This window comes from Scyliorhinus canicula, chromosome 6 (genome assembly GCF_902713615.1).
Source record: "Scyliorhinus canicula chromosome 6, sScyCan1.1, whole genome shotgun sequence".
Lineage (NCBI taxonomy): Eukaryota > Metazoa > Chordata > Chondrichthyes > Carcharhiniformes > Scyliorhinidae > Scyliorhinus > Scyliorhinus canicula.
The window spans coordinates 179,231,793-179,256,867 of NC_052151.1; the positions used below are offsets into that span (position 1 = coordinate 179,231,793).

Genomic DNA, 25,075 nt, shown 5'->3' on the forward strand with positions numbered 1-25,075 from the left:
GGTTTCGCCCCCACAACCCAAAGGTGTGCAGGGTAGGTGGATCGGCCATGCTAAATTGCCCCTTAATTGGAAAAAAAATTGGGTACTCTAAATTTAAAAAATAAAAAAAAGAATGGGAACATCAAGATGCCCATCAACTTTGAGGTGATAGATGATGAGAAATGGGGTGGATGCTTGTGAAAAGCTGAACCTGGTAAAGCAAATTTATACAGCTGACAGTGTGAAGGCTACGCTACAGGATGACATTGAATGAGTATGCTCATGTCTTTTTGGGAACCGGCACCTTACTTTTTACTTATGCCAAAACGGTAATACATGCGCCACGGCGAGTGCCAGCTCCGTTAAGAGACCGACTCAAAACTGAGCTTGAACGCATGCAAAAACAGAATGTCACGCAGCCAAACGACTGGATCAGTTCAATGATCTGCGTGCGAAAAACCAATGGAGACCTACAGATCTGCATTGATCCAAAAGACCAAAATGCCAACATCTTGAGGGAACATTACCAAATCCCCAAGAAGGAAGAAATCACTTCTGAAATGGCTAATGCCAAGCTATTCGTGGACTTGGGGTGTCTCCCTCGGGATCGGGGTGACCTGGCTCAGACCACCATTGCTGCAGTTCGTCTTTTGAATTCACCCCTTTGGTGCTACTTACAGGCTCCTGGCTACTCACATTACTGAATGCTGCCTATGTCCTTTAAGTACTCAGAAACCCTCTGGTCATCTGGGAGCCCACCCAGGCCATCCCTCTGGACATCCTCATACCCCAACTGTTTCACCAAGAGCCAAGCACAATCAGGAGCCCATCAGCATCTCAGAAAGGCTGCCCCATTGCAGAGGAAGCAGGGAGCAGCAGAGCCGATCCCAATCAGAGGTCACCTGCATTGCGGCCAATGGAACCTTCCCTGATTCTCTGCCCTTCTCAGGGCAGAGGTCCCACCCTTCCAGATCACCAGCTGTCTCCTCCTGACTGGCAGCACTGACTGCCTCCGCCACCACCTTCCAGGCAGTAATCAGGAAGTCACACTTGAGCCTGCAGCCCATGCTGGGAAGATGGTGACCCTCCACTCCTCACTGCCATGATGCTGTTGAGGACACAAACCCAATGTAATTCAGTTAGTCTCCCAAACTTGAGAATTTTGCCTGGTGATGGTGAGAGTGGGTGAGGGAGAGCGAGGTGAGAGTGGGTGAGGGTAAGAGAGTGTGTGTGTGTGAGTGAGTGAGTGCTCATATAAAAAATAACAAAAGACTTGGATGTTGTGGTGAACGTATTGTACTAACCATTCACCACTGTATTACATTGAATCACGCTGTTGCCCATGTGGGCTCCACCTATGGACTGTACTACACGGAATGTTTCATTTTGGTGCCCTTGTGGGCTCTGCCCCTGGCTCCGCCCCCTTGAGGGGAGGTATAAAGAGCAGTAACCCTGTAGGCGGCTCTCACTTGCAGCGCAGTCGCAGGCAATTCTAGTCGATTAAAGCCACTGTTCACTTCAACCCTCTGTCTCGTGTGAATTGATGGTCCCATCAATTTAATCGACTACAACATCGCTATGGAAGCAGCCCTCAAATCTGACCGACTGGAACTTGACCTACAGGCCGCGGAGGCTAAAGGAATCTTTTCACACTGGCTCCGATGTTTCAAGGCCTACCTCGCCACCTCCTCCTCGCCCACCATCACCAACGAACAGAAGCTGAGCCTCCTCCACGCCGGGTTAGCCATCGAATCTCTGTACAACTCGAGGAAGCCTCCATATACGGAGACGCCCTCGCGATGCTGAAGCGCTTATACGTGAGGCCGGTGAACGAAGTGTACGCACGACACCTTCTCACCATTCGCCGCCAACGCCCGGGTGAATCGCTGGAGGAGTACCTACGCGACCTCAAAGTCTTCGGGTGAAGCTGCAACTACAAGGCCGTCACGGCCTCTCAACGTATGGAACTCGCCGGCCGGGACGCCTACGTGGCTGGAGTCAGATCCAACTACGTCAGACAGCGCCTGCTCGAGAAAGGCGCCCTGGACCTAGAAGAGACGGTAAAACTAGCCACCTCCCGAGAAGTAGCGTTCCAAAGCCTCAACACCTTCCCGTCCGATCACGCGACCCCCTTATGGACCCCCAACCAGAGAGTACCCCAGGCCTGCACCGCGTGGCAGCCCGCCCAACCCCGGGGGGGGGGGGGGGGGGGCTACCCTGCTATTTCTCTGGCCAGCACCAGCACCCCAGGCAGCGCTGCCAAGCTTGGAACGCGAACTGCAGCGACTGCGGCAAAAAGGGACACTTTGCCAAAGTTTGCCTGGCCAGATCCAACTCCTCCAAATCGCAGTCCGAACTCTCGGACTCACAGGCCCGCAGTGTGGCTGCGTGCCTGCCAGCTCCGCCCCCTCCAGATGCGTCATCTGCCTTGTGTTGTCCGTGGGAGAAGCCATCTTCAACTCCGCGCAACACTTGCGACTCACAGGGGCCGCCATCTCTGTCGCCATCTCCCATGCGGCCCACAATGTGCGACTCATGGGGGCCACCATCTTGGACGGCGTCTTCCCCTGCCGCCTGACACGTGCGACCGACAGGGGCCGCCATCTGCAACCCCGCCCAATACGTGCGACTGACGGGGGCAGCCAGCCTGGGACCACGCCAGCTACCGGCAACTCGGCGCGGTCGCCCTCGACCAATCACGACCAAAACACCTCCGGAACTTCATGATGACCGTCCGTGTCAATGGACACGAAACGCCTTGCCTGTTTGACTCCGGGAGCACGGAGAGCTTCATTCATCCAGACACGGTAATGTGCTGTTCGCTCCAAACCTCCCTCGCACTCCAAACTATCTCCCTCGCTTTCGGCTCGCACTCAGGTTAAGAGGGACATAGATAAGCTGCAGAGCTGAGCTGACAGGTGGCAAATGGATTTTAATGCAGAAAAGTGTGAGGTGATTCATTTTGGAAGGAATAACAGGAAGACAGTACTGGGCTAATGGTAAGATTCTTGGTAGTGTGCACGAGCAGAGAGATCTCGGTGTCCATGTCCATAGATCTCTGAAAGTTGCCATCCAGGTTGAGAGAGTTGTTAAGAAGGCGTACGGTGTGTTAGCTTTTATTGATAGAGGAATTGAGTTTCGGAGCCATGAGGTCATGTTGCAATTGTACAAAACTCTGCTGCGGCCTCATTTGGAGTATTGCGTGCAGTTCTGGTCGCAACATTATAGGAAGGATGTGGAAGCATTGGAAAGGGTACAGAGGAGATTTACAAGGATGTTGCCTGGTATGGAGGAAAGATCTTACGAGGAAAGGCTGAAGGACTTGAAACTGTTTTTGTTAGAGAGAAGAAGGTTAAGAGGTGACTTAATTGAGGCATACAAGATGATCAGAGGATTAGATAGGGTGGACATTGAGAGCCTTTTTCCTCGGATGATGATGTCCAGTACGAGGGGACATAGCTTTAAATTGATGGGAGATAGATATAGGACAGATGTCAGAGGTAGGTTCTTTACTCAGAGAGTAGTAAGGGCGTGGAATGCCCTGCCTGCAACAGTAGTGGACTCGCCAACTCAACGCCTCCGAAATTCAAAACTCCTCAGTCGAAAAAGAAGCCCAAGCCATCGTGGAAGCTGTACGGCACTGGAGGCACTACCTCGCTGGTAGGAGGTTTACCCTCGTCACCAACCAACGGTCGGTAGCTTCATGTTTGATAACAGCGGGGCAAGATCAAGAATGATAAGATCTTGAGATGGAGAATCGAACTCTCCACCTATAATTACGACATAGTGTATCGTCCTGGGAAGCTCAACGAGCCCCCAGAGATGCCCGACTCTGGGCCATCCACGATGACCTCTGCCACCTGGCTTCCCCACTACATCAAGGCCCGCAACCTGCCCTACTCCACTGAGGAGGTCAGGGCCATGACAAGGGACTGCCAAATCTGCGCAGAGTGTAAGCCGCACTTCTATCGACCGGATAAGGCCCACCTGGTGAAGGCACCCCAGTCCTTTGAGCGCCTCTGTATCGACTTCAAAGGGCCCCTCCCCACTACCAACCGCAACACATATTTCCTCAACGTCGTTGACAAGTTCTCCCGCTTCCCCTTTCCAATCCCCTGCCCCGACATGACCGCGGCCACCGTCATTAAGGCCCGACATAGTATCTTTATCTTGTTCGGTTTCCCCACTTACGTCCGCAGTGATTGGGTCTCCTCGTTTATGAGCGACGAACTGCGTCAGTACCTGCTCGGTAAGGGCATCACTTCGAGCAGGACTACCAGCTACAACCCCCGTGGAAGCGGACAGGTGAGTGGGAGAACGCAACGGTATGGAAGGCTGTCCTCCTGGCCCTACGGTCTAGGAATCTCCCAGTTTTTCACTGGCAGGAAGTCCTCCCCGATGCACTCCACTCCATTAGGTCCCTCCTTTGCACAGCCACAAACGAGACCTCTCATGACCGCTTGTTTGTTTTCCCAAGGAAATCCACCTCCGGGTTCTTGCTTCCATCCTGGCTGAAGACACCGGGGCCCGTCCTACTCCGTAAACACACAAGGAGCCATAAGTCCGACCCCCTGGTCGAGAGAGTCCAGCTCCTCCATACCAACCCCCAGTACGCATTTGTAGAACACCCCGACGGCCGACAGGATACGGTCTCCCTCCGTAACTGGCTCCCGCAGGTTCTCCTACCACCATCCCAACCGACCTCCCCCAACCTACACTGAACAGCGCCCCCACCCCTACATGGCCTCCACACCCCCTCCTATACTCCCCCCTTCGCCGACCCACAGGAATGAAGCTCCTGAAGACACACGCCCGGAGTCCACGCCTGTGCGCGCACCGACGAGTTTGACACCCGTGAAAGCCACTGTTCACTTCAACTCTGTCTCGCATGAATTGATGGTTGCATCAGATCTATTGGTTGAATAACACAAGATTTTTATTATAATAACTATGTGTATAAGACATACAAACATCCTTTAAGTTTGTCTTTGGGATGTCCGGTGACGGCGGGCGGGAGGCAGCCGCACATTGGAGAGCTCCCGTTTGGGAACAGTATTATCAGGGATTAAGGCCCGGTCCCAGGGGCTACAGAGGCGGCAAAAGCAGGGAGAAGGCACAGTGAAGGGAAATGTCGAAAACAAGTTAAAAAAAGCTGAAAGTCCGTTGGGGAGTGGAAAGGTCACCGCGGGGACGGCAAGGAAAGTGGAGGCTGGGGCACCAGGGGATTGCCCACGACTGAAGTAATGACTAAGGTGATGGCCGTGGAACTCAAAAGGCAGTTCACAAAGCACTGGATGCGATGAGGAAGGAGATGGGAGCGGTATTGAAAGTGCTGGTGGAGGAGGCGATTGCCCCGGTGGGGGCGGCTGTATTGAGCGCAGTGGCGGAGGTGCGGGAGCAAGGCGAGGCGCTGAAGGAAGTGGAAGAGACATTATTGCAGCACAGTGGTCAAATTACCTCGATGGGGAAGGAGATGCGTAAGGTGACAGAGATCAACAAGGATCTGCGAGCCAAAATGGACGACTTGGAAAACAGATCCAGGCGACAGAATCTGAGGATTGTGGATCTTCCCAAAGGAGTGGAAGGCCCGAGGCCGACTGAGTATTTTGCCACAATGTTGGCAAAGCTATTGGGGTAGAGGGATGATCCCTCCCGATATGAACTGGATGGGGCTCACCGGTTATGGAGGCCTGTACCAAAGGGGAGTGAGCAGCAAAAAGTAGTAACTTTGTGTTTTTGTCGGTACAGCGCGAAGGAGAAGGTCCTGTGCTGGGAAAAGCAGAAGCGGGTGGTGCAGTGGGCTGGAGCTGGTATATGCATATATCAGTACTCTACGGTGGAGATGGCGAGGAGGCGGGCTGCCTTCAGCCGGGTGAAGAATGCACTGTACGGTGCAGTTCGGCATAGTATACCCAGCTAAGTTGAGGGTGACCTGCAAATCCAAGGACTTTTATTTCGGGACGGCAGAAGCAGCGGAGGAGTTTGTGAAGGCAGAAGGACTGTGGCTGAATTGAGAAGTGGTCATGTACCGATGTAGCCTCATGTAACTATTTTTTCACTGCAGTTGGTGGATGTGCTAAATGAGTTAACGTTGGATATACTTGGACAAGGGAAGAGATGGGACTTTCGCTTGCAATGATGGTTCTTTGGGGCATGGGTGTATATGTTGGGTTTGTGTGCTAAAGGGGATTTCTTGGCTTTCCTGGGACCGGGCAAAGAAACCTGGGCGGGGGCCGCCACGCTGGCCGGTTTAAACCGGCCAGTGAATGGGAGTGAGGTGGGGGGGGGAGGGGCAGCGGCCATCGGAGCCTGGCAGGACAGGTACCTACTGCACAATAATATTTTGTGTGGTTTAATTCTTCAATATAATAAGAGCGTTTCTCAGGGGTTCCTTTCGTACTCTTCGGAGATTAAAGAGTCCCACTGCTGGAAAAGTTTGGGAAAGCCTGTACTAACTCATTAGCCAGCTCTTTTAAACACCTAGGGTGAAGTCCATCTGGGCAGAGACTTGTCAGCCCACTCATCAATTTACTCAGTATCGATTCCCTAGTGATTGTAATTTCACCAGGTTCCTCTCTCCCTTCCACCTCCTGATTTACAGCTATTACTGGATTTAAAAAAATATCTTCTAGAGTGAAGACAGAATAAAAGATGTGCAGGTTAGGTAGATTGGCCATGATAAATTGCCCTTAGGTTAGATGGGGTTGCTGTGTTACAGGGATAGGGTGGAGGGGTGACTTAGGTAGGGTGCTCTTTCCAAGAGCTGGTGCAGACTCGATGGGCCGAATGGCCTCCTTCTGCACTGTAAATTCTATGATTCTATGCCATTGCCTTATTATCTATTATCACACCTGACCTTCCTTTTTAAATACTTGTAGAAACTCTTACTGTCTTCTTTAAATTTTTTTTTTTTTTTAAATATTTTTATTCGACAAATTTTCATCATACAAAAAAAAGAATCCCACCCAAACCCAGTCAACGGTAACCAACTCACGAAAGTGCATAATAAACAAACCCCAAGAATTGTAGAACCCCTCCTTCACTCCCCTCAGCTCAAACTTCACCGTCTCCAGTGTCAATAACTCCAGCAGGTCGCCCTGTCATGCCGAGGCAGAGGGCGAGAGACAGTCCTCCACCCCACCAAGACCTACCTATGAGCGATCAGCTAAGACATCCACCCCGCACCCGTCTGCAATTCAGGCTGGTCCAACACCCCGAATATGGCTATGAGAGGACCAGGCTCCACGTCCACATGTGAAACCCCAGAGAATGTGCTGAACACAGTCATCCAAAACCTTTCCAGCTTCAGGCAGGACCAAAACATCTGAACATGATTTGCGGGCCCCTCCCACATCGCTCACAAATATCCTCCACCCCCACAAACAGCTGGCTCATCCTTGATTTTGTGAGGTGCGCCTTATACACAACCTTCAACTGTATCAGCCCCAACTTCGCACACAAAGTCGAGATAATCACTCTTTGCATCACATCACAGTCCCTCTCCCATTGATTCCCTAGCTCCTTCTCCCACTTCACGTTAATCACTATCCAAGGACACCCTACCCTTCTCCAGGCTCCTCCAGTAGATCACCAACCCACTGCCTCCACCAGCAAAGAGGCCGGTGATATTGGGAAGCTTGGGAAAACCTTTCTTGCAAAGAGGCGAACCAGCATGTACCTAAACCCTTCTCCCTGCGCCAACTCATACTTCTCTCCCAACTCCCCTAGGCTCGGGAATTCCCCCCCCCCCCCCCCCCCCCCCCCAGAACAAATCCTTAATTCCCCACCACAGAAACCTTGCATCCATCCTCCCGGTTTGAACATATGATTCCCTCTAATCTGCATCCCCGGACACGGCCCCCAGCTTAAAATGCTGCCTAAACTGCTTCCAGATTTTCATGGTGGCCACCACCACCAAACTTACCGAGTACTTTCCTGGAGCTATTGGAAGCGGTGCTGTTCCAGCACCCACAACCCTGACCCCCAACACAAGCCCGCTTCCAACTTTACCCACAGAGCCCTCCCCCTCCTTGCTTCAGCTCCGCACCTTCTCAGCATTCACCTCCCAATATAGCAGGTTGGGAGCCCCCCCCCCCCCCCGGCCTGTCGTCCCTCTGCAAAACTACCCTCTTAATCCTGGCCGCCTCCCCCAAAACTTGTCCACACTCCCTGAAGAAGTACTTCGATAAAAAGGCAAGCAGGCACTGAAATATAAACAAGAATCTCAGGTGGTAGAGGGCGCCCTCGAGGAGGCAGGTCGCAGGTCGGATCGCTCCCGCCTGAGATGGGCAAACGGACCTTTGTCAACGGACTTTTTAGGGACCTGGCAGCCTGAATCGGTGGAGGAGACGACAGGGAAGAGGCTTTCTTCCCGGGGTATGGGCAGCTGGACCAGAAGCGGTCGAGTGGAGCGGCAAGGATCGAAGCGGGAGCAGCGGGGAACCCAGGCCGGGCGGCCAAGCATGGCGGACGGCGGGGACCGGGGAGCGGAGGCTCACTGGCCAAGGGAGGAGCAGATGGAGTTTTTCAAGAACTGCTTCGCCGAGCTGAGGAGGGACACGCTGGACCCGATGAGAGCGGTGATGGACCGAATGGTCGAGACACAGGCGGCCCAAGGGAAGGCGCTCAGGGAGGTCGAGGCGAAGCTCTCCAGTCAGGAGGGCACGGTAACGGAGCTGGAGCACGAGGTGGAGGAGCTGAACGCCCGTCAGAGGAGGATGCAGGAGCAGCTTGAAGAGCTGGGGAACAGAGCCAGGAGGCAGAATTTAAGAATCGTTGGCCTCCCCGAGGGCTGCGAGGGGTCGGATGTGGGCGCATACGTGACGGGTATGCTTGAGGCGCTGATGGGACCGGAGGCCTTCCCTCAACCCCTGGAGTTGGATGGGGCACATAGAGCCCCCGCAAGGAAGCCCAGGACGGGCGACCGACCGAGGGCCTTGGTGGTCCGCTTTCACCGGCTTGCTGACAGGGAACGTGTGCTGCGATGGGCCAAGGCGGAGAGGAGCAGCAGATGGGAGAACTGCGAGGTGCGCATTTACCAGGGCTTGGGAACGGAGCTGGCCAAGAGGCGTGCAGGATTCATCAAGGTAAAGGCAGCCCTCTACAAAAAGGAGGTGAGGTTTGGAATGCTATATCCTGCAAAGCTTTGGGTTACGTTTGAGGAACTCCACTACTACTTTGAGACACCAGAACAGGTTTGGACCTTTATTAAAGACAAGAAGCTGGACTTGAACTAATGGGCACTTAGTTCTTTCAGTGCTGTACAGTGGCGGCGGCCTGTTAACTTAAAATTGCTCTGATTAGGACTTTTACTAAAAGAAAGAAGCTGGACTGGAACTAAAGGACTCGGGGCTTTCAGACATTTTGTGTGGTGGCGGTTTGTTAAACTATCCTGTACTGCAATGTTTTATCCAAGATTGTTTTCAGCCTGGATAGAGAGTGGGGGCTGGAGGGCGCACTGTTTAGGGTCCCTTGGTGGGATTGCAGTGGGGGGGGGGGGATTGCAATGGGGGGGGGGGGGGGGGCCTGTGCTTGGTACCTTCTGGTGCGAGATCGGGGCCTCTGATAGGGGGATGGGCTAGGGGCTAGTCACGGGACTTGAAAGGGCTCGGTGGGATACAATTAGGTTAATGGGTCCCTGGCGGGTGGGGGGAGGGCCTGAGCGCTGGGACGGGAGACAGGTAGGCGCCAAGGGCAGGGGTCAGTGTGACTAGCGTAGGTCAGGGGGCACCAGGGAGATCGGAGGGGGGGGCGGGGCGGGCTAGGGCCAAGCGCAGGGCTGACCTGGCAGGCCAGGCCTGGGGGAGTAGGGGAGACCAGGCGGGTGGGGGGGGGGGGGGGGGGGGGGGGGGGGGGGGGAAAAGAGGGTTAGGGCCACGTTAGCTTAGTGTAGTTGAACACGTGTGGCATGGGCAAATAGAGCTGGCTGGGAAAGTGCCTTATGGAAGGATTTTTGGCTTCAACATTTATTAACATGTTTATTCTTTCCCACTGTTCGTTTTCACTATGTTAAGGCTCTTTACACAGGGCCATTTTTCGCTTTGTAACTGTTACAAATTTGTGTTAAATAAAAAACTTCAAAAAAAAAAAAAAAAAACAAGAATCTGCGCCAAGACATTCATTTTAACTTGTTGCACCCTGCCTGCTAATGACAGAGGGCGATTGTCCCACCTCGACAAATCAGCTTTCATCCTCCCCATCAAATTAGTGAAGTTATATTTTCAGAGCCCTCCCCAACCCGGGCCACCTGCACCCCAAATACCTAAAGTGGGTAGCTGCCAAGTAGAATGGCAGCCCCCCCCCCCACCCTTACCCCCTTCTGTAGCCCGGTCCAGTGCAAAGTACCCCAAAACCATGTTGTTAGTGCAAACACTTGTCATTGGTTCCCAAACCTCAGCCCAATTTCTTTTTAAAAATAAATTTAGAGTACCCAATTTATTTTTTCAAATTAAGGTGCAATTTAGTGTGGCCAATCCACCCACTATGCACAACTTTGGATTGTGGGGGTGAACCCACACAGACAGGGAGAATTTTCAAACTCCACATGGACAGTGACCTGGAGCTGGGATTGAACCCGGGTGCTTGGCGCCGTGAGACAGCTGTGCTAATCACTGCGCCACCGTACCATCCCACCTCAATCCAATTCCAAACCTTTCAAATAACATCATCAAGTAACCCTATGCTATCCAATCGAATGCCTTCTCTGCATCCGGCGCCACCACCACATTAGCCTCCTTTCCCTCCGCCGGAGACAGGACCACATTCAACAACCTCCTCACGTTCAAGAACAACTGCCTTCCCTTCACGAACTCCACCTAGTCCTCCCCAATCACCTTTGGGAGACACCCTTCCAACCTTGATACCAAAATCTTTGCCAATATCTTGGCATCTACATTCAATAGAGATATGGACCTGTATGACCCACAATCCATCGGTGCCTTGTCCTTCTTGAGCAGCAGCGAGATAGAATATTGCCCCATCGTTTGCAGCAAGACACCCCTACCTATCGCATGCTCAAACATTCCCACCATCAATGGTGCCAACTTGTCCTTAAATTTCTTATAGAATTCAACTGGGAACCCATCAGGCCCCGTCGCCTTCCCTGCCTATATCCTCTCAATCGCCTCCTTCACCTCCTGCCCACCCACCAACCCCTCCTGACCCAGCCTTGGATACTCCAATCCCTCCAGGAACCCTCATCCCCTGCTCCTTCCCCACTGGCTCTGACCTATCTAGATCCCTATAAGACTCCTCAAATACTTCATTGATCTGCTCCGGGGCCACCACCAACACCAGGGGCACCACCAACTTACCCATTTTGTCCCGTACCTGAACTATCTCCCTTGCTGCCACCGCCTTCCTCCGCAGCTGGTCAGCCAGCATACGCCCTGACTTCTCCCCGTGCTTGTAGACGCCTCCTCACCCTTCTCAACTTTCACTGTGGACAACTATCGAGCCTCGACACAACTCCTTCCTCTTGGCCTAGAGACCCAGGTCTGGGTCCCCACATTCCTCCCATCCACCTCCAAAATCTCCTCTATCAGTTTTTGGCGCTCCTCTCTCTTCTTTAGCTTTGAATGAAATCACCCCCCCCCCCCCCCCCCCCCTCCCTCACTATTGCCTTCAGAGCCTCCCAAAAGCAAAATCTCCCCCTTGCAATTAAAACCCACATATCCCTCTGTCCTAATCTCATCACAAAAGCTCCGGTCCTGAACAACCTGAAGTCCATTCTTCACCCCGGTCTCTGGGCCATTCCCTTCTTCAAAACCACATCCATCTGATGCAGGGCATGATCCAAAATCACAATTGCTGAGTACTCTAGACTCCATAACACCAGCCAGTAGCACCTTCCCCACCATTAAAAAGTCTATTCTCAAGTACCGGGGAGAAAAATGAATACTCTTGTTCCCTCGGTGCAAGAACCTCCACAGGTCCACTCCTCCAATCTCCCCCACCCAATTGGGCCACCAAGCGCAGCCAAGAGCTGTCCAACTTCGGTTCCTGCACCATGGTCCAATCCCCCCCCTATTCAACTATCAACTCGTGGGTATCCCGATCGGGGATGGTACCCAGCACCATCGTCACAAACCCCGCATCATCCCAGTTGGGGCTATGTACGCTCACCAATGCCACCAACCTCCCCTCTAACGCCCCCGTCACTATCACGTACTTGCCCGCCTGGTCCGCCACCACCTTCCCCGTCACTATCACGTACCTGCACCCACTTTCTCTATCTGAAACCTCACCCACGTCCACCAATACCGCTGCCCCCAAGCCCTGCTATCGAGCCCAGAGTGGAAATCCTGACACACCCAACCTTCCCTAAGCCTCACTTGACCCCTCACACTCAGGTGGGTCTCTTGCAGCATCACCACTTCAGCATTTAAGCTCTTCAAGTTGTCATGAAAATGTCACTTTAAGAAATGGTAGTCTGCTAAAGTTACTGCAGTGATGTCAGAGTGTGGGTGGAGCTGAGCTCTGGCTCTGCTTTTTAGTTTCACTTTGAGAAAAGCTTGGGTGTGTCTGTTTTTGGTTTTGTTTCAGTGTTGGAGCTGCAGTCAGCCACAGCAGGTGTGATGTTCTCTCTGCCATGTAAAGACTATCTCTTGATCTTTTGGTGAATTCAGAGTTATAACTGTTCGCAGTTGTGAATTTAAACCTGATGTGCTTCTGTTAAAAGGTTTTTTTAAAAGTCTTATGGATGCTAAAAGGAAAGTAAGAATTACTTAGTGTTGTATTCTTTGGGGGTTGTATTTGAGTTCATAGAATAAACATTGTTTTGCTTTAAAAAATACTTTTCGATTTTAACTGTACCACACCTGTAGAGTGGGCCGTGTGCTCCTCATACCGCAATCTATTAAAGGTTGTGGGTCAGGTGAACTCCATGATACACTTTGGGGTTCTCTAAACCCTGGCCCATAACAAAGTGCATTAAATACCCCTGCCTTCAGGCCTGACCCGCCCATCCCTTTGTTACTGTCGAACCCCCCCACCCCCAGAATCCCCCCCATCCACTTCCTTTTGAAAACACCTCTCCCAGTATCGAACCCATTCCTCCACCTTTTATACTTCCCAGGCCCATCGGAACTTGTTCGACCAGGTTCCAATGACCGCGGCCCCTTCCTCCACCGCACTCCCATTCACTAGCTAACCTTCTTTTGCTAGTGTGGAGACCCCTGCCCAGGCCACCCTCCACCGTGACCCAGTCCCTGAAAAAAAATCAAACAAACAAAACCAGAACAATACCGTGCCCCAGAGAACTACCGTAACCCCAAAGCCCAATACAATTGTAACCAATTATAATGAAAGATAAACTTACCCTTCCCCAATCAACCAACCCAAAAGTCCAGCAATTCCCCCCCCCCCCCACAAATACAGAACAAGAAATAGCCAAAAAGAGAGATAAAGGCTAAGCACAGTCCTCATCTTCTCAATCCAAGTACCAATTCCAGTCCCATCTCTCATTTCAATCCCAGTCCTTCTGCCTTTACAAGCGTCTCCGCCACCTCCACCATCTTGAAGTAGAAGTCCCTCGAATTGTAGGTCAGCTTCAGCTTCGCCAGGTAGACCACGCCAAACCTCACGCCATTGCTGAACATTGACACCTTTCCAATAAAGCTCTTATTGTTTGCACCTTTGTGGCCTGCAAGTCAATCCTTTAAAAAGAAACATTTCCCACCTCCTAAGGTTAACTGAAAGTTACGAGGTTTATCCTTTAGGGAGAAAATCCCAGAGTTTGGCAACTGAAGGGATGTGCCAGAGACCAGAACTGGAATCATTTGTATGAGGTGGTGCAGCCACTGAAGCAAAGTATATTCTGCATTATTTTGTTCCCCCAGATACAATTGTTCAGTTTAAAAACAACACAATGGTCTCAAAGACTGAGAAACAATTAGTATTGACCTCTATTAATGCTGAAAATGTACTAAATTATTTACATAGAAAATAGGAGTAGGCCATTCAGCCCTTCGGGTTAGCTCTGCCATTCATTATGATCAAGGTTGATCATCCAATTAAAATAGCCTGATTCTGCCTTCCCCCATTCCTTTAATCCCCTTCGCCCCAAGCGCCCATCTAATCGCTTCTTGAAAACATACAATGTTTTGGGTTCAACTTTGAGTGGTAGTGAATTCCACAGGCCGACAATTTTCAGGCTGAAGAAATTTCTCCTCCTCTCAGTCCAAATGGTCTGCACTTCCTCAGATCCTCAGTCTGTGACCCCTGGTCCTGGACACACCCACCATCGGAAAAATCCTTTTTGCATCTACCGTGTCTAGTCCGGTCAGAATTTTGTAGGTTCTAGACATACCCTCTCATTCTTCTGAACTCCAGCGAATACAATTTCTCTTCATTAGTCAGTGCTGCCATCCCAGGAATCAGTCTTGTAAACTTTCTTTGCACTCCTTGTACAGCAAGAACATCCTTTAGATAAACTGCACACAATATTCCAGGTGTGGCCTCACCAAGGCTCTGTATAATTGCAGCAAGACACCCCTGCTCCTGTACTTGAATCTTCTTGCTAGCACTTGTAATGTTGAGCTTGGATAACACTAACTGAAATTTCTCATAGACTTTACAGTATTATTTAACTTAAACTATAGTTTGGCAATGAAATCACTCGGACAGGTCTGCTTTTTCAGAATTTCAACAGTTTTATTTTGGTTAAGGAAGTACAGAAAATGGAAATGCAAATGTTGCAACAATATTCTCAATTAAATTGATATGTTATGCATTTACATTAAAAGCTTAATACAAGTTTCATCCAGTCTCCATATTAAAAGATGTGAATCAAACCAGCTTATGTAACTACAGAAGTAAAATACTGCAGATGCTAAAATTGTGAAATAAAAACAGAAAATGCTGGAAATAGAGAGGTCAGGTTGCATCTGTGGAGAGTAAAACCGAGATAACATTTCAGGTCGATGACCTATCAGAGATGAAAGGTCATGGACTGAAACATTAACACTGCTTCACTCTGCACAGGTGCTGAGTATTACCTTTTGAGTATTTCCAGAATTCTGAGTTTTTACAACATATACAAGTGTAATTTCACCACATTGGTCTAAAGACTGCAGCTATATTAGCCCATAGATAGCATTCAAATAATAGATTAATTATTAAAATTCAAATTAGGAATTATATTGCAAAAAATGAAACACAATAAAATTTGTCCTGTTCTGTCTACTGTGACACAAGCCAAATAATTCTGATACACCAAAAATAGAACTACTTTCAGTAAAAAAAAAACTTTCATAGAGATGTGGAAACTTTTATTAGGAAACTGTCCACCAATTCCCAAAGATATAATGGCCTTCTGGGAGCTAAAATATACCTATCTGATAGCCAGTCACCAATTTGAAAAAAATCAGGCCATAAATGAGACATTATTGATCTCTCTGACGAAGCCGTGTTTTGCCAGATTCTCTGAGACATTTTTACACCTATTTTGAATATGAGCAGTATTTTGGAGAGCAGTTCAAAGTTCTGGTTTAACATTCAACTGCATTTGTAATGTAGTGACTGCTTTTGGAGAAAATATAAAAGCATTTAATATTGGATCTCCTGGTTGCTTGTAATGTGCAACTCAACAAACTGTAAATGACCATACTCCCATAATTAAGTTGTGTAATCAACAGATCCCAAACCCTTTCTCTTGGGGCCTCATTAATTATAGACCTTCCTCATGTTCACTCATGGACGTTTTTGAGCTAAGCACATCAGCAAGCATGTGTTTTGGAATTTCAGAGCCTCTCACAGTCAACGTGTAACAGGCATCTTCCACCTTTCCGAGACTTTGCTTCAATGTGTAAAGCTTCTTGGAAACTTCATAAGGTCCAGTGTTACCAATGTAAGTAAATCCATCATAGATGGCACGCAGAAACTGGCTCACCTCAAAGGGTGTTTCAATATCTCCATTGCCTACACTGGTGATACACATGCGCATCAATTCACCAGTCAAATCTGCAATCCCCAAGAGGTAGTCGGTGGGAGTCACCTGCAGACAGAGTTGTTTTTGTTTCTCACCCTGTGAATCAGATACTGCCACGTCCTGCATGATAAAAAGCATCAATAAGAGTGGAAAAATTCACATTAGATTAAATATTACTCTTTTCAAAAAAAGGAATTTTAAGCAGTTAACAACTAGAAAAAAATTATTTGTAGGCATTTAAATAAAATCTTGACGGTGCTTATCCCTTTTGGTTATTGGATTCTAATTTTAAAGAAGCACTTTTTGAGGATATCTAATGAAAAGATAATCCTATATTTCAACAGGAGTATTGGAATGACATGTCTAATGATGGTGCCTATTCATTTATTATTTCCAAATCAAAAATACAATTAGCTGCATCTGGATTCCCAATCAGCCACATGTGGCCAGTGGCCATCATATTGGGACAGCAATTTTCTGTTGGTGGGGTCTGAGATTTCTTGATTTGAAGATGAAGGCAGACATCAGCACCAAAATTGGATACTATTTCAGCGCTCGTCATCTCTGACAAATTCACTACAAAACACTGACATTAACTATTTTACAACAGTTACACTTTGCTGTCATTCTAATTTCTTGGCAACAAGCATCATTTAATTCTTGGGAAATAGGAATAGTGAGAAGAATGGCAGAATCTCAGCATCAAAATATTTAACCGAATATGTAGTATTTTTGTTCCTTGCAGGGGAAGGAAGAGGACTGAAGACAAAAACTTTAAACAATACAAAACTGCTGAGCTGGAAATAAAAGGGAATTGTCTGAATATCGCCTATAATAAGATGAATGGATTTGTTGGAAAGCTAAAGTTTAGTTTAGCCACTACACTCTGCAGAATACTCTGAGAATATTAATTATTAAAATGGCAAATGACGGAAGGGGGCACACAGGTGGGGCTCAATAAAATAACAATCATTTTCTTTTAAATTAGAACACTCATGGAATCTCCAATTTGTTCCTAAAGTGTAACTGCTCTTTAACTTGGATGCTCAAGAGTAATAAATTCTAAATCAAACTGTATGAAAAGTAAAGCATCTTTTCTCCAGTACAAACCAACTTCTTAAATCACGCTCCTTTGTGTCCTCCACCCTTACCCTAATAAGTGCAAGGGACAAATGGACTTCACTGTTACAAAGACTGAAAGCATCCGTTCAGCTGCCTTTCCTGCTTCGCTTCCTTCCCTTAGCCAACTAAGTCAAATTTCCCAGAGGATCTGACCTGGTCCAGCCATGAACTCATCCTGTAGTTTCTCTCCTGTCACACCCCATACACCCTCTGAGCTCAACATGTTGATGAGACCTACCTCCTGCCCCCTCAACCCTATACGCAGCAAACTGCTGAAAACCCAATTTCAGTTCTGATTCAGATGTCAGCTGATGGTAACGGTTCTCTTGCCTCAGATACTGTTTTAGCCTATCGTCAAATCGGCTGTCAGAGGTCTACAGTGCAGTAATGACCCTTTGGTCCATCACATCTGTACCAGTCAAAAACCGCCACCTCAGTATCCAAATCCCACTTTCCAGCATTTGGTCCACAGCCTTGTATACCTTGGCATCAAAGTACGTCTTAAATGTTATGAAGGTCTCTGCCTCCACCACCCTTAAATGCAGCGAGTTCCAAACTTCTACCATCCTCTGGGTGAAAATGTTTTCCCTCACATTCCCTCGAAACCTCCTGCTCTGAACCATAAATCTATGCCACCTGGTCATTGAGCCCTCCACAAGGGGGAAATACTATCTACTCTAACTATGCCCCTCATAATTTTATACATCTCAATTATGCCCCTCCTCAGTCTCCTCTGCTCCAAGGAATACAACCCTAATCTATCCAATCTCACTTTGTAACTAAAACTCTCCAGCCCAGGCAACATCCTGGTAAATCTCCACTGTACCATTTCCAGTGCCATCACATCCCTTCTATGATGTGGATTCCAGAGCTGCACACAATACTGTAGCTGTGGCCTAACCAATGTTTTATACGTAACATAATGGTCTCGGAAGTTTTCTAGTTTGGAGGTATTATCGACAATGTTTCAACTTCCGGGGACTACCTTGTTCCTCAAAGTATGTGATTTTGTTCGAAAGGCTTTCCCTACATTTCCCTTGGATCCACAACCTTCCTTGTTGAGTAGGATCTTATCACTTGCAGGGTCTGGTGGGGTGAGCATTGCCAGCATCTACAAGCAAATCTTGTCAACGGACGTAGCCCCGCTAGACGAGGCATGGGCAACAGGGAGGGAGAACTGAGAGTTTTTTCGATGGCGACATGTAGCATGAGGTCCTTCGCGGGGTGAACTCCACGTCCTCCTGTGCACGACTCAGTCTAATCCAGCTCAAGGTAATAGAGGGATCACCTAACCAAAGCTAGGAAAACAGTTCCTTTTCAGGAGTGGAGGATAGGTGTGAGCAGTGTTCCTTGGGACCTGTTAAACACACCCATATGTTCTGGTAGTGTCCCTGGATGGCAAGCTTTTCGGCTTCGTTCTTTAACACCACATCAGCAATTATTAACATTGATCTGAAGCCTTGTCCTTTGGTAGCCATTTACAGGGTAGCAGAGTCGTCGAGGGTGAAGGCGGATGTTCTCACCTTTGCCTCACTAATAGCCTGGAGGTGAGTTCTGTTGTGATGGAAATCTTCTGCTCCACCCAGTTCCTCGGTATGGTCGGGTGACCCCATGAATTTTTACATCTGGAGAATGTCAAGTACACTGTCAGGAGGCCGGTCGAAGGTTCGACATGAGGTGGCGGCCATTCATTTCCAACTTTAAAGAATTAATCACCAGCAGCTGTTAGGAGGGTGGGGGAGCTTTCATTGTTGGAGAAAGGGTGTTTCTCTCCTGGGTGGGCTTTGCATAATTGGTTCGGTTTTTTTCTAATATTGCATTTTGTAACATCTGTTTTCCATGTTGTTATTGTGTATTTTGTTTGCCAGAAATGAAAATTCTTCAATAAAAATATTTTTAAAACAAATAAAGCATGTAGTATCCTGGGCTTTTCTCATAGGGGCATAGAGTACAAGAGCAAGGAGGTTATGCTAAACTTATACAATACACTGAATAAACTTCAGCTGGAGTTTGGTGTGCAGTTCTGGGTGCTACACTATAGGAAGGATGCGAACATATTGGAGAGAGTGCAGAAGAGGTTGATGAGAATGGTTCCACGGAGGAGAAACTTCCGGTTTGAAGATAGATTGGAAAGTTTGGAACTGTTCACCTTGGACAGCAGAAAGCCAAGAGGAGATGTGATAGAGATGTTCTCAATCATGAAGGAATTGGACTAATTAGATAGGGAGAAACTGTTTCCACTTGCAAAAAAGTGTCAAGAATAAGAGGACACAGATTTAAAGTGGCTTGCAAATGAGATATGAGAAAAACGTTTTCACACAGTGAGTAGTTCCAGTTTGGAATGCACTGCCTGGAATTGTGGTGGAGGCAGGTTCAATCAAGGCAATCAAGAGGGCATTAGATGATTATTTGAGTTGAAACAATGTACAAGGATAGAGGAAAGGTCAGGGGAATGCAACTCAGTCCGTGGACTCGAAATAGTCAATCGCAATTGACAGGTCGATTCCGGAGTCTCGAAAAGTCAACTGTCATTGGTCAACGAACTGTGCCAAAAATGCTCAAGACCCGGGATTCTCTCAATGACAAGCAAATCAGCTCATTGCCTGCCGAATCCATAGAATCCCAACAGTGCAGAAGGCAACCATTCGGCCCATTGAGTCTGCACCAGCCCTCTGAAGGAGCACCCTACCCAAGTCCAACCCCCACCCTATCCCCATAATTCTACTGGGGGAAATTTAACATAGCCAATCCACCTAACCTGCACATCTTTGGACTGTGGAAGGATGAATGCATGGCTTGAGAGATGGTGCAGGACGGAGGGTTTTCTAGAGCAGTATGTAAATAGTCCAACTCGGGAAGGGGCCATACTGGACCAGGTGTTGGGGAATGAGCCCGGCCAGGTGGTTGAAGTTTCAGTCAGGGATTACTTTGGGAATAGTGATCACAATTCCGTAACTTTTAGAATACTCATGGACAAAGACGAGAGTGGTCCTAAAGGAAGAGTGCTAAATTGGGGGAAGGCCAACTATACCAAAATTCGGCAGGAGCTGGGGAATGTGGATTGGGAGCAGCTGTTTGAAGGTAAATCCACATTTGATATGTGGGAGGATTTTAAAGAGAGGTTGATTAGAGTGCAGGACAGACATGTCCCTGTGAAAATGAGGGATAGAAATGGCAGAATCTCAGCATCATGGATGACAGGTGAAATTGTGAGACTAGCTAAGAGGAAAAAGGAAGCATACATAAGGTCTAGGCGACTGAAGACAGACGAAGCTTTGGAAGAATATCGGGAATGTAGGACCAATCTGAAACGAGGAATCAAGAGGGCTAAAAGGGGTCATGAAATACCTTTAGCAAACAGGGTTAAGGAAAATCCCAAAGCCTTTTGTTCATATATAAGGAGCAAGAGGGTAACTAGAGAAAGGGTTGGCCCACTCAAGGACAAAGGAGGAAAGTTATGCGTGGAGTCAGAGAAAATGGGTGAGATTCTTAACGAGTACTTTGCATCGGTATTCACCGAGGAGAGGGACATGACAGATGTTGAGGTTAGGGATAGATATTTGATTACTCTAGGTCAAGTCGGCATAAGGAGGGAGGATGTGTTGGGTATTCTAAAAGGTATTAAGGTGGACAAGTCCCCAGGTCCGGATGGGATCTATCCCAGGTTACTGAGGGAAGTGAGAGAGGAAATAGCTGGGGCCTTAACAGATATCTTTGCAGCATCCTTGAACACGGGTGAGATACCGGAGGACTGGAGAATTGCTAATCTTGTCTCCTTGTTTAGGAAGGGTAGCAGGGACAATCCAGATAATTATAGACCGGTGAGCCTGATGTCAGTGGTAGGGAAGCTGCTGGAGAAGATACTGAGGGATAGGATCTATTCCCATTTTGAAGAAAATGGGCTTATCAGTGATAGGCAACATGGTTTTGTGCAGGGAAGATCATGTCTTACCAACTTAATAGAATTCTTTGAGGAAGTGACAAAGTTGCTTGATGAGGGAAGGGCTGTAGATGTCATATACATGGACTTCAGTAAGGCATTTGATAAGGTTCCCCATGGTAGGCTGATGGAGAAAGTGAAGTCGCATGGGGTCCAGGGTGTACTAGCTAGATGGATAAAGAACTGGCTGGGCAACAGAAGATAGAGAGTAATGATGGAAGGAAGTTTCTCAAAATGAAGAACTGTGACCAGTGGTGTTCCACAGGGATCTGTGCTGGTTCCACTGTTGTTTGTGATAAACATAAATGATCTGAAGGAAGGTATAGGTGGTCTGATTAGCAAGTTTGCAGATGACACTAAGATTGGTGGAGTAGCAGATAGTGAAGGGGACTGTCAGAGAATACAGCAGAATATAGATAGATTGGAGAGTTGGGCGGAGAAATGGCAAATGGAGTTCAATCCGGGCAAATGCGAGATGATGCATTTTGGAAGATCCAATTCAAGAGCGAACTATACGATAAATGAAAAAGCCCAGGGAAAAATTGATATACAAAGTGATTCAGGTCCATTGTACCCTGAAGGTGGCTGCGCAGGTCAAGGCGGCATATGGCATGCTTTCCTTCATCAGAAGGGGTATTGAGTACAAGAGTTGGCAGGTCATGTTACAGTTGTATAAGACTTTGGTTCGGCCACATTTGGAATACTGCGTACAGTTCTGGTCGCCACATTGCCAAAAGGATGTGGATGCTTTGGAGAAGGTGCAGAGGAGGTTCACCAGGATGTTGCCTGGTATGGAAGGCACTAGCTATGAAGAGAGGTTGAGTAGATTAGGATTATTTTCATTAGAAAGACGGAGGTTGAGGGGGACCTCATTGAGGAGCGAAAATAACAGGGTAGTTGTTATGGGGGACTTTAACTTTCCAAATATTGACTGGAAACACTATAGTTCGAGTACTTCAGATGGATCCGTTTTTGTCCAATGTGTGCAGGAGGGTTTCCTGATGTAGTATGTAGATAGGTCAACAAGAGGCGAGGCCGTATTGGATTTGGTACTGGGTAATGAGCCAGGACAGGTGTTGGATTTGGAGGTAGGTGAGCATTTTGGTGATAGTGACCACAATTCGATTACGTTTACTTTAGCGATGGAAAGGGATAGGTATAAATTGCAGGGCAAGAGTTATTGCTGGGGGAAAGGCAATTATGATGCGATGAGGCAAGACTTAGGATGCATCGCCTGGAGAGGAAAACTGCAGGGGATGGACATAATGGAAATGTGGAGCATCAGAAATGTGGAGCATGTTCAAGGAACAGCTACTGCGTGTCCTTGATAAGTATGTACCTGTTAGGCAGGGAGGAAGTGGTCGAGTGAGAGAACCATGTCAGGAATAAAAGAATGACGAAGGTAAGAGCAGGGCCAGTCAAGGATAGTAGTGGGAAGTTGTGCGTAGAGTCCGAGGAGATAGGAGAGGTGCTAAATGAGTATTTTTCGTCAGTATTCACACAGGAAAAAGACAAGGTTGTCGAGGAGAATACTGAGATACAGGCTACTAGACTAGAAGGGCTTGAGGTTCATAAGGAGGAGGTGTTAGCGATTCTGGAAAGTGTGAAAATAGATAAGTCCCCATGGCTGGATTTATCCTAGGATTCTCTCGGAAGCTAGGGAGAAGATTGCTGCGCCTTTGGCTTTGATCTTTAAGTCATCTTTGTCTACAGGAATAGTGCCAGAGGACTGGAGGATAGCAAATGTTGTCCCCTTGTACAAGAAGGGGAGTAGAGAGCCTTACTTCTGTTGTGGGAAAAGTCTTGGAAAGGTTTATAAGAGATAGGATGTATAATCATCTGCAAAGGAATCATTTGATTAGAGATAGTCAACATGGTTTTGTGAAGGGTAGGTCGTGCCTCACAACCTCATTAAGTTCTTCGAGAAGGTGACCAAACAGGTGGATGAGGGTAAAGCAGTTGATGTGGTGTATATGGATTTCAGTAAAGCGTTTGATAAGGTTCCCCACGGTAGGCTATTACAGAAAATACAGAGGCATGGGATTCAGGGTGATTTAGCAGTTTGGATCAGAAATTGGCTAGCTGATAGAAGACAAAGAGTGGTGGTTGATGGGAAATGCTCTGACTGGTGTCCAGTTACTAGTGGTGTGCCACAAGGATCTGTTTTGGGGCCGTTGCTGTTTGTCATTTTTATAAATGACCTGGAGGAGGGCGTAGAAGGATGGGTGAGTAAATTTGCGGATGACACTAAAGTCGGTGGAGTTGTGGACAGTGCAGAAGGATGTTACAAGTTACAGAGGGACATAGATAAGCTTCAGAGCTGGGCTGACAGGTGGCAAATGGAGTTGAATGCAGAAAAGTGTGAGGTGATTCATTTTGGAAGGAATAACAGAAAGGCAGAGTACTGGGCTAATGGTAAGATTCTTGATAGTGTGGACGAGCAGAGAGATCTCGGTTTCCATGTCCATAGATTCCTGAAAGTTGCCACCCAGGTTGAGAGGGTTGTTAAGAAGGCATACGGCGTGTTAGCTTTTATTGGTAGAGGAATTGAGTTTCGGAGCCATGAGGTCATGTTGCAGTTGTACAAAACTCTGGTGCGGCCGCATTTGGAGTATTGTGTGCAGTTCTGGTCACCACATTATAGGAAGGATGTGGAAGCATTGGAAAGGGTACAGAGGAGATTTACAAGAATGTTGCCTGGTATGGAGGGAAGATCATATGAGGAAAGGCTGAAGGACTTGAGGCTGTTTTCATTAGAGAGAAGAAGGTTAAGAGGTGACTTAACTGAGGCATACAAGATGATCAGAGGATTAGATAGGGTGGACATCGAGAGCCTTTTACCTCGGATGGTGATGTCCAGCACGAGGGGACATAGCTTTAAATTGAGGGGAGATAGATATAGGACAGATGTCAAAGGTAGGTTCTTTACTCAGAGAGTAGTAAGGGCGTGGAATGCCCTGCCTGCAACAGTAGTGGACTCGCCAACACTAAACACATTCAAATGGTCATTGGATAGGCATATGGACGATAAGGGAATAGTGTAGAGGGACTTTAGAGGGGTTTCACAGGACGGCGCAACATCGTGGGCCGAAGGGCCTGTACTGCGCTGTAATGTTCTATGTCTACAAAACCATGAGAGGTATAGACAGGATGGATAGCAAGAAGCTTTTTCCCAGAGTGGGGGACTCGATGGGCCGTGAGGCGGCCCCCTGCACTGTATGAATCAATTACTAGGGGTCAGGAGTTCAAGGTGAGAGGGGAGAAGTTTAAGGGAGATCTGCATGGAAAGTTCTTTACGCAGAAGGTGGTGAGTGCCTGGAACGCATTGCCGGCGGAGGTGATAGAGGCGGGCACAATAGCGTAATTTAAGATGTATCTAGACAGATATATGAATGGGCAGAGAGCAGAGGGATACAGATCCTTAGAAAATAGGCGACAGTTTTAGATAGAGGATCTGGATCGGCGCAGGCTTGGAGGGCCAAAGGGCCTGTTCCTGTCTTGTAATTTTTCTTTGTTCTTTCTTGAAACCAGAGCAGCCGGAGGAAACCCACGCAGACACAAAAAAACGTTGAAACTCCAGGCACCCGAGGCCGGAACTGAATTCGGGTTCCTAGCTCTGTGAGGCAGCAGTGCTAACCACAGTACTACTAAAAATCTGAGAGACTCAGGCAACAGGATTATTGCACACGCCAAAACTTGGAATATGGTAGTTGAAGACAAGCTGAGGAGCCAGGGACCTCCAAGAGGGCAAAAACCTATCATTTCCACGAGGAATAGGAAATTTTTATACATGAATCTCAAAGTCAAGACCATTTGTCTCATTTTTCAATAGAGTGTAGCCTTAAGTAAAAGAGGTAATTTGGAACGGCATCACAAGACAATGCATGCAAAATTTCAAGAAAGCTTCCCTTTAAACCGCAATTCAAAAGAAAAAAGGGAGTTAAAGGGAATATTGAAAGCTCAAAAGTCACACTTTTCAAAACCTGTAGCTAAAGGCAAGGCTCGAAATGAGGAGTCTTTTCACATTAGCCATCTGGTGAAGCATAAGAAACCATTCACCTGTGGAAGTTATCAAGGAGGTTATGATGCTTGCTGCCGACACTTTG

At 48.0% G+C, this 25,075-nt stretch overlaps 1 protein-coding gene and 1 long non-coding RNA gene across 5 annotated transcripts in view; one reads left to right on the forward strand and one right to left on the reverse strand.

Annotated features, from left to right (window-relative positions):
• The window catches only part of LOC119967685, a 130,889-nt gene that overhangs the window by 20,104 nt on the left and 85,710 nt on the right, over positions 1-25,075 (forward strand). The window lies entirely within an intron of this gene.
• Positions 14,608-25,075, reverse strand: part of tsnax (translin-associated factor X) — a 171,472-nt gene continuing 161,004 nt past the window's right edge. For all 4 annotated transcript variants that reach the window (XM_038800526.1, XM_038800527.1, XM_038800525.1 and 1 more), the window contains exon 6: positions 14,608-16,027. In XM_038800526.1, the coding sequence (XP_038656454.1) occupies positions 15,647-16,027 (381 nt within the window). In that variant the 3' untranslated portion in view covers positions 14,608-15,646. The remainder of the gene's footprint in view (positions 16,028-25,075) is intronic.